The 18,800-nt window shown below is 39.1% G+C and overlaps 4 protein-coding genes across 4 annotated transcripts; 3 read left to right on the forward strand and 1 right to left on the reverse strand.

Annotated features, from left to right (window-relative positions):
- Positions 1-10,982: 10,982 nt before the first annotated feature.
- N7511_002829 (sterol desaturase family protein) lies at positions 10,983-12,039 on the reverse strand (the record flags this gene model as incomplete). Its single annotated transcript, XM_057125254.1, has 4 exons — positions 10,983-11,544; positions 11,595-11,680; positions 11,735-11,975; positions 12,020-12,039. The coding sequence occupies 4 exons, from the start codon at positions 12,037-12,039 to the stop codon at positions 10,983-10,985; spliced, it is 909 nt and encodes a 302-aa protein (XP_056987413.1).
- Positions 12,040-12,678: 639 nt separating this feature from the next.
- N7511_002830 (NCA2 family protein) lies at positions 12,679-14,749 on the forward strand (the record flags this gene model as incomplete). The annotated part of the gene is made up of 4 exons (XM_057125255.1): positions 12,679-12,695; positions 12,753-14,273; positions 14,326-14,451; positions 14,512-14,749. The coding sequence occupies 4 exons, from the start codon at positions 12,679-12,681 to the stop codon at positions 14,747-14,749; spliced, it is 1,902 nt and encodes a 633-aa protein (XP_056987414.1).
- A 450-nt stretch (positions 14,750-15,199) lies between these two features.
- Positions 15,200-15,928, forward strand: srgA (Rab family GTPase srgA; the record flags this gene model as incomplete). Its single annotated transcript, XM_057125256.1, has 3 exons — positions 15,200-15,229; positions 15,280-15,547; positions 15,606-15,928. 3 exons carry the CDS (start codon positions 15,200-15,202, stop codon positions 15,926-15,928), a joined length of 621 nt encoding a protein of 206 aa, XP_056987415.1.
- Positions 15,929-16,284: 356 nt separating this feature from the next.
- Positions 16,285-18,594, forward strand: N7511_002832 (putative AAA family ATPase; the record flags this gene model as incomplete). Its single annotated transcript, XM_057125257.1, has 2 exons — positions 16,285-17,823; positions 17,878-18,594. The coding sequence occupies 2 exons, from the start codon at positions 16,285-16,287 to the stop codon at positions 18,592-18,594; spliced, it is 2,256 nt and encodes a 751-aa protein (XP_056987416.1).
- Between the last annotated feature and the right edge of the window lie 206 nt (positions 18,595-18,800).

Here is an 18,800-nt window from a genome sequence, read left to right on the forward strand (position 1 = left end):
CGTACAATCTACACACAATCAAACGTAATAAATTAGGCCACGGGCTTGAGAATCGGGATAAAAGCGGTCGTCCCCCCTTAGTTACCTAACGCTCTGCTAATCTACTATGTTTGTAGGCCCGCCGACATCCGTTTTAGACGTATAAACAGCTTAGCGTAGCGATACCCGGTTATCCGTCCTCCTCCACGATACGTCGAATTCTACGACGATTTAGGGTCTCAAAGCGTCGATCGAAACAGAAGACCCCACTCAAGCTAATTATCGCGAGGAAGAGACTGATCTTTGCCCGAAAATAGCGGCGGAATAACTTTAAATCCTAGATCTTTTCGGGCGAGTGTTCGGTATGACGAATCTCGAACTTTGGACCATAATAGTGCTTCCGCAAACCTTCCGAAGGTTTTCGAAAGGACCTTATTAATGTAAAGGTATATAATAAAGATATTTCGCAAATGGTTTGGGCTGGAATCTAGTTTAGAGGTCGAACAAAATTGATTATTATGGAACGGAATCCGACTTCGAAGTCGGGGAGGGGATATACCTCAAAATCCTATATTAAGGCACTCGAAGAAGGTCTATTACCTTTCTATACCCCTAGTACAATCTTTTAGTAAGATAACGCAAGGATTCATTAAGCAAAGGACACGTAGGAGTGGTTTGAAACCTATAGGGTTTATATCGCAATATAGCCCCATACTAACCTGATTTAAACCCGATTGAACCTATTTAGAGATAGTTAAAACTGAAGCTTTTTGAGCTATTTCTAGAGATTATTGATATAGGAAGGTCTGAGAGAGATTGTGCCTATTTTAGGCAATATTTCGTGGCTGCAAGGGAGGCATTAGATCAATGTAAGATTGATATATTGATATTGAGTATGGGGAGACGTTTGGCGGCTGTGAGTAAAGCTAGGGGTTATTATACAAAATATTAAGCGAGAAATCGGTTAAGCCCTAACTAAGGTTTTATCAAATTTCATTATAATGATGTAAACTAAATGATGGTGGTGATATATTGATGATAAGTGATATATATATTTTGACAATTTACCTCAAAAAAGTGGGGTGGGAAGGAATAGATGCAAAGGTATGTATCATAGTATTATAATATTCTATATAAGGGATGCTATTATAATAAGGAGAAGTAGGATCTATAAGTCAAAGTATTACGGGAGCTTATTTCTCTTATATCAACCGTATAGAAGAGCCTATCTATTATTAAAATCACTACTCTTAAATTTAGACCAAGTTGACTAATATAATCTAGAAAAAGGTAATATTCGATTAATAGAAAGTCTTAATAATTCTATCACCTATTAAAACTCCACTTTGTAATATTAGAATAATAGAGAAAGTATAGCTACTTAATCTACTAATACTTACCAAGTTTGATGGAGTAAGTCATAATCATTCTTTATATATTAAATTTATGGTAGAATAATGAAGAGAAAATAGTATTATATATATTCCATTCGAGTCCCTTATTTATCTCTCCCTTGAGTCGTTTTAATACTCTTAATATAAACTATCTAGCTCTATATTTTACTTTTAACTATCTATTTAACCTATATATTTATTTACCTTACTACTTTGTTATTACCTACTTCTAGTAATATTAACTTATAAATTATTTTCTTTCTTTATAAACGTTATAGCTATATTGCTTATTTTAGACTTTGACTAATAGCCTATATCTCGCTTATAAAAAATATATTATTTTACCTAAAGGATATTCTTTCCTACCCTAGTTTTAATCCTTAGGCTTTTCGTGGATATACACCTTTACGGGTGTTCCCTATTATCTAAGGTCTTTAGGCTTATTATTAATATATATATATATATGTCTATCATATACCCACTAAATATTACCTAAGATGGGCTTGATATCTCCTAGACCTTCTTATATCAATAATATCTAAGAAAAGTTTAAAATAACATAATTCTAAGTCTCTCGATCTATATAGGCTTTATCGGGTTTGAATTTTATAAGTATAGATGCTAATTTACGACATAATATGTAGTTTGAAAGTACTCCTCCGTATCATTTAATTCATAAATATCCGCGTTATCGTATTTTCTTACTATCCTAGGAGTATAGAAGGGTAATAAAACCTTCTACCTTCTTTATAGCTATACGGTATACCTATTCTCCGACTTTAAGTTATATATATCCGTATTATACGTTAACTAACTTTATTCGGCCTCGGAACTATATTATAGCCTAAATTAGTTACAAAATATATTTGATATATTTAATATATACCTTTATATCAATAAGGTTCTTTCGACAGTCTTCTATTATCTTACGGAAGCACTATTATACTCGTTCGATTGTATTATAAATCGTGCGCCGATAGTAGCTAAAATGAGTATTAAGTTGTATCTATAATACGCCGTTCTAATTATACAATAATATTAGAGTATAGATAATGAAGCCGGCTTAATAGATTTTATCTAATCTCGATAGCTATTATATATCTATAGGAGGCATAAAAGAAATAAAAGATACAGGTGCGCTATTAGGGCAATTTACTAGGGTAGGAAAGTAAGGAATAAATATCTATAAAGTATATATAGAATAATAAGCTAATTATCTTGATTAAGATAGTTAATTATACCTTTCCACTTAATCTTTAAGTATAGTTTCGTAGCTTTTTATTAGCGTAGTAGCTACTAAGACCTCTATATCTAAAGTGCCATCTTTAATATTAGGCTATAAGTAAAGATTATATCTAAGTAATTGATAAACAAGCAATGCTATAATTAATGTGATTTATACGGAAGCTACGTACCCTACCTAACTTAGTCGTTTAAACCCTATTTCGTCGTTACCTTAGCTTAAGAAGGAGGGGGGGGGGGGGGTTCGATTAAGCGGGTAAAAATATAACCTTCGAGAGTACCCGATTAGGATAAAAAGTAGTAAATTAGCGGCGGAGAATGTATGTATCCCTTCTCAATAGTCTCCGATTTGAAAGTCCTAATTCCTATACAAGTCTAGTCTCTTAAGGACCGAGTTAGATATTCTATTCTACTTTTTATTTATTAGTAGAATAAATATAAAACTAATCGTAGTCTTGTCTATGAAATCTGGTATAATAGACAATAAAATTTATATATAAATATTAGACGTCTTTTTAGATATAATTCTATTAGTAGGCTTTTATTGTGCCTTAATAAATAGTACTATAGAAGCTTGATATTTTTGATATATCAATGGTATAAGGAATTAAAATAAAAATATACTATTTATAAAAGTTATTGTCTATACTAAGTATAGAAAGTATTGGCGAGTAGATATGAAATAGGGACAGCGCGGTACTTAGTTATGTGGTCAAGTAGATAGGTCGAGTTATGGTAGCGAAAAACCTAATATTAAGCTAGGTAGTAGGAGATAAGCAGATAAATATCTATTAACTTATGTATGATCTTATACTATATTAAGGAGTATTTTTAGGTATTAATAATTAAGAAATAAATATTATTATTATCTCTCTCTTCCCATGCCGTTAGGTAGTTATACTCTTCTACTAGATTAAGTAGCACACTCCGCTAGGTTATACGTGACCGTAACTACCCGTGTGCCGTTCGGCGTAGTCTCCCTATTAAGCTATGCTAGTTCTGATAATATTAGGGCGTAAGGCACTTATTATATATGTACCTTAAAACGGTATAGCGGTTCTTTTGGGGCGGCTGAGTGGTTTGTTTGGTATTTGAGGCAAATTAATATCCTCCATGCTGCTTAGTCGTGTACGCTTTATTACTTCTACGCTCACATGACATCATCTTGAGGAACTGACCCAGTTCCTCGAGTCCTCTAATATTCAGTAAGATATGTCTCCATCACTGGGTGTCTCGACAGCCTCAGGCGGTAGTGGTTCTGACATTTGCCGTATTAAGTAGGTAGGCCTTCCCGGGTAAGTGTGGTTGTGTCCCAAACTTTCTCAGGGTCCGTATAATAGACTGAAAATCCGGGGAAATGGTATATTCACGATATACTCATTCTTCCGTTTAAACGGGATAGTGCTAGGACGATAACTAGTACTTTATAGTCTATACGGAGCGCCATTGGTTTTCTTATTACTCAACAGTCCTAACCACTCTAGTCTTCTCCGGTGTAATTTAATATATCTAGGATATAGTATGCTTCTAGGGTACTAGATTGGACTCTGTTTTTACTATAAGCTAGGGGAGGCGTCTATATGGGGTGTTGCTATAAGAAAATATCGGCCTGAAGACTAATGAGTTAATTCTAAATACTCGGATTGCTAGTGGCCTACTACTATACTCTTTTATAGAATCTATGATATTCTTAGGAAAGGAGCGCTTCAGGATCAACAGCGAATAGAGCTTACTATATAGGGCTGTTATTTAAATATTAGCTACTACGTCTAGTGTACTACTAATTACAGTAATATTATTAGGTTCTATCTCACTCATACATATACTTAAATTAGAGACTAGCGTAGTCTCAAAAGTATCATATATATAAAAAGATTTAGCTGCCTTTTAATAGGCTACGATTTTTAGGTAATATATAACTATAGTCGTTACTAGGTAGCTACTAATAAGTAAATTACTAATAAAAATCATTATCTAAAAGTCGTATTGCATTAAGATTTAGTATATCTTTTTAGTATAGACTTACTTCATATTAATAAATATCTAGACCTTAAAAACCTAATTCTTCTTTAATATTTATATAGTATACAGATGATAAATTTATTATTACCCAGATAGGTATTATTATTAAATAAAGAGAATGACAATCAAGTTGTTACCCCAAATTAACTTTAAATATACTGCAGTACTATCTATTTAAGATAATTAATACATTTTATAAATTCTCAACTCATATAAAATACCCATGAAATAGTTAGCTACTTCAGACAAGGAACAGGAGGAGAAAACTACCTAAGGTATAAGGATTAAGAATTCATCTACGCGTTTATTTTATAACTAGCTACCTTTAGCGCTAGGTTTTCCTATCTTATAGGTTTAGAAGTAGACATACGTATCTACAAAGCTAGTACCTTATCTCTCGCTACGGGAGCTAGCTTATCTTCTATATTTCACATTATTAGGCGTACGGTAAAGTTCCTAAAATAAATAGATAGAAGAGCCTACATAAACATTACGATACTAGTTAGGCTATAATAGATTAATTGAACTTTGAGTAATTCATTGACTAATGACTTAAGAATTACTATAATGATATACTAGAAGTAGAAAATAAATTGTCAAGGCATAAGCCTAATACTAAAAGTATTACTTTTTAGTCAAATAGTTAGACGACCCCGGTTTAAGAAAATCTATTAAGTAGATAGTAAGCATACTTTATAAAGAGGAGGTTTAAATATTTTACTAAAGGGAAACGCTACTTAAGGTCTTAATTAGGCTTATATTCAAACCCTTTCACCTATATCCGCTACTTGTGTACTAAATACGTTAATTAACTATATTTCCTTCTTTTCTTTCCCCGCGGTATCATAATTATAAACTACTAAGTATAGTGGATTTTGATATATACTAGGCTAGGCGACTAGATAATTCTAGTCAGTAAGTAGGCCCCCCGTATATATAAGATATTAATAAGAAATCTCCATAGCGAAGACGTACTACATTAGAGTCGGGTTATAACCTAAAAGCCCTAGACTAAAGATAACGTAATAACGATCTCTTATTACTTAAAATTCGTATATTTATCGCTATTAAATAATTTGTTAATAAACATACTAAGGGTTATATTATTAGCTATTGTATATATAATAAACAGGTAGTATATATAGCTATCCTTCTTTACGGTTTTTCAGTCGAATAGTTGAAAGGGTTTATTCTTGAGAGAGAATAAATAATAGTAAGTTCTAACTTTCTATTATATTTACCTCTCTATTTTCAATGTATTACAGGCGTTATATATACACGAAAGGCGATCAAGATATTTATAATCAAAATATTATCGTAGACTATCTTTAGACCTAGGAATATACTAGATCAGAGTATCTTTATAGCCCTCTAAGGTTTATCAGCTATCCCTTAATTAAATAGTTTTATAACTTTTTAAGTGCTTTCTATAAAATTAAGTAAATAAATTAATAGGGAATAAATAGATCCCCTATTAATCATACTACTTTTTATTAGTAATATCCGTAATTCTTATAAGTAAAAATAACGCGATATATTAATATCTCACTTCGTAAATTATTTTATTCTTATTAAGAGACTAGACATCTTCCAAGGGCTTTGCAGTACTACATATTTCCCTAACGAACCGATTTCTTCTTCATATTAGACTACTGAAACTATAACTACTAGCTTATATTGGGAATTGTCGATTCCGGCCATGGTTTATGCTAGTAATGAGCTATAACGGCTACTATCATGATTTGGTATTTAAGAAATCGTATAAGGACTAGCTCAAGGTAGAGTTTCTTATATAAAGGAAAATTCTTAACTCGGTAATTTATTTCAGATTATCTAAATCGTGTATTCTTTGGTCGTCACTATTTCTACTTATATATCGTAACTTTCAACAGCTTATACGTACTAAATTACATAGTTAGGACATGAATTTATAATATAACTAAGATAGATTATATTATTAATCTCTAATAAGTGGGTTAAATAATTAAAATATTATGATAGTAGTGTAATTCAGAATTAAACCCTAGTCAGTTTACTGAATATCTTCTACTATCTTAAAAAGAGGATGTTTAACTATTCAACTAAAAAGTATCGCTACTTTTATGTATTAGGCTTATATATGAATGTACTACTCTTCTTATTTTGTACAAATTCTATAATCCTGCCGCCTTATATTGATGTTAGGCAGAGATATTTATTACTAAAGTGAGATAGATAACTAAATTTGAAGAAAACCTCGTTCATACGCCGAGTAATACCCATAGAAAGTAAGATAAGCTAGTTCTTATAAGGAGAGAAAGAGTACTTACTTATATGCTGTTTTTCAAAACCTAGTGCTATTTAGCACTCGGTATAAAGGGAGTAGAAGCACGACCTATTGTTATTTCTCTACCCTTTAAACCTATCTTATTTCTTCTCGTATCCCCTCTGACTCTGTTTCTCTCTATAAACCCTTGCTCCGCCCTATATCCTATATTAATAGGATTAGACGCGATTTCCATTCTCTAGCCTATATTACTATTTCATATTCGTCATACGCTGATAGTGCTAGATAAATCTAGGACTATATAATATAGTAAGGGTCTCTCTACCCTTAACTATATCGTACAATTGCTATTACGACCTATTAGGAGGGCTTAGTAGGTTATATACCGAACTAAAAGGTTACTATAACTATAGTTAGGTAGTTAGCTCTCCTACTATATTAAGTAGCGTACTCGGTTAGGCTATAACGTATCCGGCAAGCGAGTGGCCATCTCCAAAGCACATAGTGAATGCGATATATTACAATTCTATATCTCAACACCGGCTGCCTATAGGAACTTCTTCTTTTATCCTCTTCATTTTCTTATGATATCTAGTATGTTTAGGAAGTTATAAGAAATTTAATGATTCATTGACTACGGAATATATATTTCCAGATTTTAGTAACGTAATTTTCGGTAACTTTTGAAATAATGATAATATAGTCTTGCACTCTCTTTGAAATTGATATATGCTACTAGAAATGTTTATCGATGCCTCCATATTTTTAAGGAGCGAGTTACTTATTCTGATTAAATTTTCGAGCATCTATCTACATATAACTTTAATACTAATCGATTGGTAGAGTTACTCTACTACTTAAAGCGTTAGATTTCAAGTAATACGTTTATAACCCTCTGATTTCTTTATTAACGTATATCCTTTATAGTCTTATATATGATATTCTTTACTAGATAGTAGAGCTGTTGCAGCCCTCCTATATATCTCTTAATTCGTAGGTAAATTCCTAAAATTCACTAGAACTAGAGTTTCCTTTGAGCAATTTTAGCTATTAAACTCGCTTTTACTAAAGAATATATATCACTATCGGTAAGTATACGGAAGCTATTATCTATAATTATATAATAATATTTTAATCCCCCCTAATTCCTTTTATGCTACTAGTTAAATATTGAAGTTCTCTCGAACTTTTAAATATATATTTAATAGAAAATACCTCATCTTCCGAATAATATAAAGAAATAGAAACCACTAAGATCTTTAATATAATGTTGTTTTAGGAGGCCCAATAAAAATAGCGACTTAACTAAAAGAACTAGATATAGAAGTTACAATAGTATATTAATTTATTTAAACTCTAGGTCGGAATATCATCGGTTTGATATGCGCTTAGTTATGTTAAATTAAGTAGTATTGGTAAAATAATAAAATCAAGGCCGTCATCTACGTATTGAATATTCTCTCTCTCTCTCTCTCTCTCTATACTCACTTGTAAGTACTGTAAAACTGTAAAAAGTTAACGTTGAACTATTACCCTACATTATACGAAACGATACTTAAAGTATTATATTCATATCTTAATATAAATAATCTATACCAGCCCTTGAGATATAATAATAATAAGACTAGGCATATTTAAAGATAAGTGATCACTCACCTAATTTTAATATTATTATAGATTCTTTTATATTGAGGGCTACGCATGAATGATATTAATTTAAACATAACTCTGCATACCGATTTAAGTATATTTCTTAATAGTTTCTAGATTATAGATTTTCTAAACCTATATAAAAACTACCTTTAAAGATTTAATTTTATATCTAGTATCTATAGTTTATAATAGTAATCTAATATTAAATATATATTTATTTGCTAGGAAAATAGGTTAAACTCAAAATAAATAATAAAAAAATGTACTCTATGTTATCACTAATTTATTGAAACTTATTCAACTAAGAACTAAATATTAAATATAGTAATCATAAACTAACTAATTATATATAAAAGTAATTTCGTATATACAGAAATACTAACTAGTCTTTCCAGCTTATAGGCTAATAGAGTACACTACTAATGTTACTAAGAAAAAATATTAATTTATTTCTTATATATTAAATTATATCGCCTTGATTAAGTATCATAACTTTAGGACTATAAAGAGAATTGTATAGACTAAACCCTCTTTATTAACGTAAAATAGCTTTGATGCTTCTTACTCAAAGATATAATACGATATCTATTAGAATTAGTAACTTAGAGTTTGATAGGACTACACCAAATTAAGTATACGGTAGCTACTCGTTACGTGGCTTAATATAGTGGGAGAGTATCGTAGCCAAGAACATTAGTAGTTATACCTTTTAGTTCGGTGTACACCTCACTAAGCTCCCCTAGTAGGTCGTATTAATATCTACACTAAGCAATATATAGATATGACTAGTAAAAGATAAATATTTTGAGACAATTGTTTATTGATAAATAGCGATAATTTATTTGTATAGAAGCCTAATATCGAAAGTAAGTTACCTCTTAGTCGATTATTGAGCTCAAGATTTACCATTTAACCACTGACCTCATATAATTCGTTAGTATAATAACTAGGTCAGTCCTTGTTGATTGGCTTAATAGGGTTAGTAGTAATCCTTCAAGGCTTCCTAACTAGATTTCTTAACACTCTTAGCTAACGTAAGTAGTGGTTAGTTTAGAGACTTTTACTAAGATATCAACTATTAGACTAGTGAATATTCTTTATCTAATACTGTTTAAGTCGTCAGAAATAACAGAAAATAATACACCCGGGATACGCCATAACTTATAGTTAATAAATTAGGGGCATCCTCGTGCTAGGGGGAGTGAAGGGTGTGATCTTATAAAAACCCTAGGCTATTTGAAATGCTCATAGATTATATGGTTCGCTAGCCTTTAACTTTCGCATGGATGAAATGAAAGTCATTGTCACTAGGGAAAGGCTCTCAAAAATATCGAGCTACACTAGACCTACTATGCTATGATGGAATTTGACCGTGGATAGTATCACCTATGACACTTGAACTCAATTCTAATCAATATACTATATATAATCCGCCGCCCCGGGGTTTTTGTTTGCTAGCAGGGTTATCATAAACCTTCCCCCTCACATTAGCCAATTCTACGCCCAGGGCTTCCAGCCTGACCCCATCATTACCATTATTGCGGTGGATTTGATTATTATCATTGGATTTGGTTGGACCTCACAAGGTCTACTTCACCCCCATGTGCGAGGACCACCTCCCAACTAGGTCAGTTGGGAGCCTTGGGAGCCTGACCACTGCCAGGTGAATCCTGTCATTACTACTACATGGTCCTGTCATACTAATCAACAGGGCCTGAGTCCCTATGCTGACAGGATGTGAGGCCAGCAGTTGGGAATCAGCGTTCAGTTTGTTCTCTATATTTCGATACCATCGGATTCTATGTCGCTTACCCATCTAAACCCCCGGAGTAGCGTAGTCTCTCACACCATGCTAGTTCTGGACTAGGTGTACATTTCCTCTATAGGACATATCAAATGTCCAATTATGAGGGCATTTACCTTATATCGTTGTAGATAATATATGAGCTAGATGTAACCCTAGCTGGCTATATCGGCAAAACCATCGGTGTTGCGGGCTTATCCAACCTTATGTTCAGCCCCAAAAGATCCGATGAGAATGGGTATCGTCGTACGTATCTAAATTGGGCCTGGTAGTTTGTTTCTGCCAATAAGATACCTTCTGTATCCCTCGGCTACATTGTTGTGTACAAGATCTTTGACTTGCTCAAGGACTCACGGATTAGAGCCCTATTATGATTACTAGATCGCATAGGAGGAGCCCGTGGAATGAAGCAGAGAGGCCAATGGCCATCCCATTAAAGATCTAAGTTATTGCTTGAAAGGACATCAAGGTTGTATTAAATACATTATCACATTTGATAAGCCATCCATAAGATGGTATCATGAGCCTCAACGAATGCCTGTTGTCAGCTAGACAACAAATCGAATCAGGCCAAGAGGGGCAAGAGGGGGAAAAAAAAGAATAGAAGCAACAAAAGTTTGCTTTACTGCGCCTTGGTTGAGACCTTGGCCTTGTTCTCCCTCCGGCGCTTCAGAGCATCGGGGGTATACTCGGTGTCAAGAACGTAATCCCACCAGCGGAAGCTGCTGGCATAGTTGCCAATGAACTTCTCATGGTGAAGATCATGATGATCAGCACCAGCCCAGAAAGGAAGGAAGTGGTGAAGACTCCAGGGGAACTCATAGCCGCTGTGTGCATCGATGGCCTGGAAGAGGCGCAGCACAATCCAGATGTACATAGTGAGAATGTGCAAATCACCAGTCATAGCACACCAGAGGATAGGACAGCCGACCGTTCCAAAGCCTAGGATCATCACTTCAATGGGAGACGCGTATTCCGCAGCCAAGCCGAAGGGAGCCGAGTATTGATGGTGAATCTTATGAATCGCCTTGTAAAGAGGGCCCCAGTGAAGAGCGCGGTGGGAGAAGTAATGCCAAGTATCTTCCATCACGAAGAAAATCGCAATCTGGTACGCCATGGTCCAAAGGGTGGGGAATGGGATTGAGGTGGAGAGACCGCAGAATTGGGCCATAGGGTGGAAGAGCCTAAACGTTGTCAGATGAGACTTTGTGGTCATAGGATCCGAGTCGCTTACCAAATCTGAGGCAATTCGACAGTGAAGTGACTGAGAAGCACAAACTTCGCGCAGTCCCACTGCTCACGGAGCGAGGGAATTTTGTTCTGCATGGTGTTAAAAAATGAACAGCATGTTGTTGGAATGAGCAGATCACTTACTCCTTGAATCTTGTAGCGATTGAACAGGCCCAGGGTATCAATAAAAATCCAGGGAAGTGATCGACCAAAGTACACTGCCTCGTGCATCACGAACGACATGATGCCTGTGGCGAGGACATCATTCTGCATCCAGGCATACCAGGCAGCCCACAGCCTCTCGGCCACATTCAGCTGGGTGTTGTATTTGGAGATTTCGTCGAATTGGCCCCAGTACGTCCCTGAGGACAAGACCGTTGAGTTCCTAGAACAAGAAAGTCAGGGGGGGTGGGCAAGATAAGAATGAACCCAGGGGAGAAAGCGTACATAGTGTTGTATTTCCAATGAGATAAAAAGGGAGTCAAAAAAGTGAAGAGGGGAAAAAGGAAGTTCTCAACCGATCCTTATAAAGAAGGAATATAAAAGGGGGGGAAAAGTGAAAGACAAGACCAAGAATCCCAAGAAAAAAAAAAGAGAGACGATCAGGGACAATCGAAAGCCGACGTGGCGAGACCCCCTGAAGGGCCTGAAGGGGCCTGAAGGGGGCATAAGGCCACTGGCGGCCACTGGCAGGCCGGCATCCGAGGTCACCCCACCTGCATAATGCGGAATTGCCTCGTCTGTGTATGGCTGAAATCGTACGATCGGATTCTTTTGTGAACCTCTTAATCTGGAGTAGCTTGGCACTTAATTTTTGAACCGTTGAATTTCAACGTCCCGACTTTCTATAGTCTGTGGAAATTTAACATCCGAGGTGTTTACAGTAGTATACTAATGTGAATATGCAAGTATGAAATCAGTTGGCTTCCATGAAAGTATTCAGTATGTTCTGTACACGCGTAGACGCGAGTACAGTTTGACCCGGTTTGCGATTGGATTCGTTTGACTGGTTTGGCTGGTTTGCTCGGTTTGCATATGACGGCATTATCTTCTTCCCCGTCGAGCTTCCTTTGGACTACAACCGAGTTATGTCGGTCATACGAGAGTGAGTGTGATGGAACCACGCGTGGCCCATAGCAGTTCCACTAATAATTGCCTCTAGAACGGTGTGTGGCGTCAATACCCAGTTGGACCGCCGCCAACAGCAGATTCTCACCCAACAACTTGGCGCCGCTGCTCTTCCTGATCAGTCTCAAGAACATATCGATCAATTGCAAGATGTCATCCACGCTATTTCGGTGACTTCAAAAACCCAAGCTCTGTTATCCCCCAACCGACTGGCAGACTTGCTTTCCGGTCCGGCTCTCTCTCGGCTCCAATCGAATCCCAGTATATCCGGCATCTCTGCTGGGAATACCTCTGACTATGTATGGATAGTAGCGGCGAAGGCTGCCGTCCAGGCATCAGGGTTGGTCATGAATATTCTTCTGGACCAAACGCTAGAGCTTCACGACGAAGCTTATTATTGGGGTTCGATGTTGGGCTCAGTTTGGTACAGCAGCCTGTATACAATTCAGACCTCCCCAAGAAACCTATTTCGATGGAGCAAGAATACATATATGACACAGACCCAAGGAACCTTGTCCATCACAGACAGGTGGATTCAGTTCTATCAGGTTGCCCAACAGAGTGTCTGGAAATTAGGTGGACACTCCATACGCGATCATTTGCTGGCTCCCATCAGGTCGTCACGCGCGGAGATGCGGCAAAAAAGAGACTTGGTACTTGCGATGAAGGACCTTCACACGAGCAGCCTAGGTCTTCTGATGGAGGGGTGGCATTCATTCGAGGCCGATGACTCGACTGCGAGTGCCACCTATGTGGACCTGGGCCAGCAGTGGCGCGACGAAGTATACAAGACAGTGGCTCTGATTGAGGCAGTTTGTGATCAGATAAGGCTTGAACCTAGTATGCAAGCCTTGGAGGAAGGTGTCTCTACAACCCTGGAGAGAGAGACAGATGGCATGCAGATTCAAGGGCAAAATGAACGCCGTATCTTACAGCCCCTCCACTTAATTGAACGACTTGTGCATGTGCTCCGACAGAAGTTGCCGCAACATACAACCTCGATGTCAATGTTTGTTCATCACCATGGCCGGCCTTCGGGTATAATCCGCTACTGGTTACCAGTTTCAGCTGCCATCCTATCCGGCAGTGTGTCGATAAGGTTTCTGTCCAATAAAAAAGAAGATCTCATTCAGGGGATCATGGACATTGGTGCCACAACCATTGACTTTTGGGGCAACTGGGTTGTGCACCCCATTCGAAAGCTCATCGGGACGATTAGGCATGATGAAAAGAGCGAAATTGCGATTATGAGCAAAAATAGTCTACTCGCTGACCGGGCCAGCTTGGAAAGGATGGTGGTTGATTTTGTTCGAGATCGCCCGGATCTGCACGAAGGAGTGGCAGACACCACCGCCATCGTGAATTCAGTCAAAGAGGGCGACTTGACCCCCGTTCTGAAAGCGTACGAAAGAGACCTACGGTCACCACTGGTTGGAACCGTTCGGGGTGATCTTATTCGTGCTCTTTTGATTCAAATCCAGAAAACCAAGGTTGATGTGGAAATTGCCATCAGCGGTATTGATGCTCTACTGAAGAGCCAAGAACTGGTCTTTGGGTATTTGCTCTCGACCTAAATAACATGGGAATTATTAATTGACATTTGCTAGATTCGTTGGATTGACCCCCGGAATCTTGGTCTCATTCGCAGCCCTGAGATGGCTAGGAAGTCTATTGGGCAGCCGAAAAGGCATGCAAAAGGGCAAGCATCGACATCAACTTAAGCGTGGATTGCGGTAGGCTGCCCCTAAACGGTCAAACTATATACTCTCAATACTAACTGTGTTTGACTGCAGGAATGTGGCTCGAATCCTGACATCCTCTGCGATTTCTGCAAATGGAACCCTCCCACACAAAGACTCTGGCCAATTAATCTGTGAAGCGGAGGCGCTCCTCCAGCAGATGAAAGCAGTCTCCAGCAGCATGAAATATCAAGAGTTCCGGGAAGACATTCACGATCTACTGAATGTACAGAATGGAGTTGACAAGCAACTCCGTGTGATTGAGAGGATGAGATGGTCCTACTTCCAATAATCCTGGAATGAAGGAATTCAAAAGAACCAAGACAGAATAGCATATAACATATTCAGTGCACTTTATCGCTTGAGTTCGTTGCTTGTTGCCTGTAGATTGATAGGCGGAACACATGATGCTTACATAAGGCAGTTGCGTACCGTCATCACCTCCACTCCGGTCATCGACCTCCTTTCCCAAAGTCAAATCTGACGCTGGTGTAAATGCCCTTGTCCTCTTACTTTTTGATATTGCATAGTTTTCCCCTACCCTTTGATACAAGGACCTTCCACTCGGCTCTGATTTGATCCTCCCTGCTTCTCTACTTGTCTGCTTCTCTGCTTCTCTCCAAATACCCCCATTCCCTATCTTCCGTCCTTGCAACTCCAAGCTTTGAACGAGGTTCGATCCTTAGATTCTCTATCTTGTCACCTTTAATCCCTCTTCCTACAAATATCGCGACAACCCATCATGGCGGGTACACGGAATTATGACTTCCTGGTCAGTATCCACCGCGGTAGATTTGGACACGCAATCTGACTTGGTTATAGATCAAACTACTGCTGATCGGAGACTCTGGTGTGGGCAAGTCATGTTGTCTTCTACGATTCAGCGAAGACTCCTTCACCCCATCATTCATCACCACCATCGGTATTGATTTCAAGATTCGCACGATCGAACTGGACGGAAAGAGAGTGAAACTGCAAATCTGGGACACAGCAGGCCAGGAGCGCTTTCGTACGATCACGACGGCGTACTACAGAGGCGCCATGGGTATCCTTCTTGTCTATGATGTGACAGACGAGCGATCATTCCAAAGTGAGTCCTCCTTTCCTTTGCCGGTGTGGGATACGCCTTAACACCTTTCGCTCTGCAGACATTCGGACATGGTTTTCAAACGTCGAGCAGCACGCCAGTGAAGGTGTACACAAAATTCTCATCGGAAACAAGTGCGACTGGGAAGAGAAACGAGCAGTTACTACCGAGCAAGGCCAGCAGCTTGCGGATGAGCTCGGTATTCCTTTCCTGGAGGTATCAGCCAAGAATAACATCAACATTGAGAAGGCGTTCTATAGCCTTGCATCGGATATCAAGAAGGGGATGGACACATCCAAGACCGAACAATCGGGTTCCCAGGGGGTGAGTATAGACCAGCAGGGCTCGGGTCTGAACGGTAACTCTGGAGGAAAGTGTTGTTAGTTGTATTACCATTGTCTTTTGAGCTATTATTCTATTATTTTCTAGGTTTTATTTTTTTTTCTTAAATGTCCCTGTGCAGTGTATACGTTTGTAGTTTATATGCCAATCACTGGCCCACTTTCTGGGGTACAATTCTCGATTTCTGCTGTGTATCGTTGCCGAAGTTGCCCCTCCAAAAAAAAAAAAACTTTCTCTCCTTGAGATATTTACACATTTTTACCTTGTACCTTGTAACAAGTGGAAAGTGGCAGTGAAAAGATACTTGAAAATCTGCCTGCTATCTTCTAAAGCATCTTATATAAGAGGGGGAAAAAAAACTCACCCCCACCATTCTTGAACCATAACCAACTTTCAACATGGCTGAGGTTCGCAGTTTTACTGCTCGACCTTTGTCGAAGCAAACGGCACGCAAGGATTTGAGAGATGCCTTTCGGATCTATCTTAATTCCGCATCGCTAGCTGCGTTGAGACTGCAGACCGAGAGCATTTGCATCTTAAGGCAGGCGGATGGCCCACCGAAGACTGCTATAGCATGGTATGCAGCAGAAAATATTCAAAATACTGTCATGCAAACATCCAGGACTCTGCAAGAGTGCTATGGTATCAAGGTTGGAGAAAAAGTTTCTATCACTAGGTTCGATGGTTCCCTGGAGAATGTCGAATTGGTGACATTAGAAGATTCTTCCGATGCCGACAAGATCGAGAAATTCGGTCTCATTTCAGATGCCGACAGACCTTACTGGGAATGGGCTTTGGACGACAAGCTCCTCAGATGCGGCGCTTTGACGACAGGACTAACATTTGAACTGGAGCTCAAGGGCCAACTCAGGTGCTTCCGAGTGGTCAAAATCCGTTCTACAAACCCCAACTCCAGTCACACCCTATTCCAGTTTACAAAAACCTCCAGGATCTCCTTGGGAGCAGAAACGGAGGTGTCTACGGCACAAAAGCCCTCTGAGCTTCAAGTCCAGTCTGCTGGCCTGGGAGGTTTATCCCGTCAGATTGAGGACATCAACGAGAGCTTGTCCGATTTCAATCTTGATCCACGGAAACCGGAGATGCCATCATTCTACGAGAACAGCCGAGGCATTCTACTTTACGGACCAAAGGGCACTGGCAAGACAAGCCTTTTGGAACAAATCGAGAAGGCTGGCTGGAGACAAGTCTTCAAAATCGGCACCTCCTCTCTAGGCAAAAGTACTAGTGAGGGCGAAGCCAAACTGCGCAAGATATTTCAAGAGGCAGCTCACTCTCAACCCAGCGTGATCATAATCGACCAGCTGGAGTTCATTGCCCCAAAACGAACCTCTTTTGAATCTCAGTCTATCTCATCTGTCTTATGTGAAAACTTGGATGCTCTTCGAGGTACATCGACACTAGTGGTTGCTGCAACCCGGCACCCTAACCAGGTCGATGATGCCCTCAGAACTCCCCAGCGATTTGGGACGGAGATCGAACTGCAAGTTCCAACCGCACAGGATCGAGCCGAGATTTTACGTGCAATTCGTGGGCCAGTTTCTGCTGGATTGACCGATACGCTTGTGGACCTCCTCGCCGAAAAGACACATGGATATGTAGGAGCCGACCTTTTCGCCCTCCTGCAACTAGTCTGTCGCAAAGCTCGACAACGGCAAATGATGGAACAGAGCTTCCCTGTGACGTTCGCCAACCTTGCAATCGAGCCCGATAGCTCACATCTTGAGGGGGATATCAAACATGATACGGCCACCCCATTGGTGATTCAAGAGCCAGATATCATGTCCTCTCTGCAAGAGATTCGTCCTACTGCTATGCGGGAAGTCTTCCTAGAGACCCCCAAGGTCAGATGGTCGGATATTGGTGGACAGCATGAGATTAAAAGACGTCTACAACAAGCAGTGGAGCGACCTTTGAAGGTGAGAAGAGTTCCAAACTCAAAAAATTGGAATGGAACTAACATTGTACACTAGTATCCGCAACGGATGCGCAGACTTAATGTCAATAGCAAGAAGGGTGTTCTTCTTTATGGACCACCCGGCTGTTCAAAGACGTTGACGGTTAAAGCCCTAGCGACTGAAGCCGGATTGAACTTTTTGGCAGTCAAGGGCGCCGAGATCCTTAGCATGTATGTTGGAGAATCGGAGCGGTCTTTGCGCGAGATTTTCCGAAAAGCTCGAGCCGCACGACCTAGCATCATATTTTTTGACGAGATTGATGCGATTGCTGCGCGACGTGGCAGCTCTCAAGGAGGTGTCAATGTTTTGACGACGTTACTGAACGAAATGGACGGCATTGAAGAGCTCCGAAACGTGCTGGTCATTGCGGCGACCAACAAGCCCGATGTGCTAGACCCGGCTTTGATGCGCCCTGGAAGATTGGACAACATTCTTTATATTGGTCCACCAGACGTCGAAGCACGCAAGGAAATCCTACGCATTTGGGCCAACAAGTCCGTAGTGAACCCGGAGGTTGACTTAGACGACCTGGCTGTTCTGACCGAGGGATATTCAGGTGCAGAGATAATTAGCATCTGTGAAACAGCCGGCGATGCTGCATTGGATGAAGAAGAGGAAACCCAGCAAGAACAAGATGTAAAGTGGAAGCACTTTGAATATGCGCTGGGACAAGTGAAGCGTCAGATCACAGATGCTGTCATTCAAGAGTACGAGCAGTGGAGGGATGGCTAAGAGAATGGTCGAATATCCTGTACATTAAAAGACAACAATCAAAAGGCAAGGCAAAGGCAAAGGAAATGGCAAAAGTGAAGGTGAAGGTAAAACTATACTTGAGAGGTGATTACTATATCTGGTTAGCGCGGCTTGGAATGCATCCCTTCCGAGCTTCGTTTCTTCACTTCTTCAATTGCGACAATTCAGCTCTCAGCTTCCTTCGC

Source organism: Penicillium nucicola, assembly GCF_028828085.1.
Source record: "Penicillium nucicola strain IBT 29836 chromosome Unknown utg000002l, whole genome shotgun sequence".
Lineage (NCBI taxonomy): Eukaryota > Fungi > Ascomycota > Eurotiomycetes > Eurotiales > Aspergillaceae > Penicillium > Penicillium nucicola.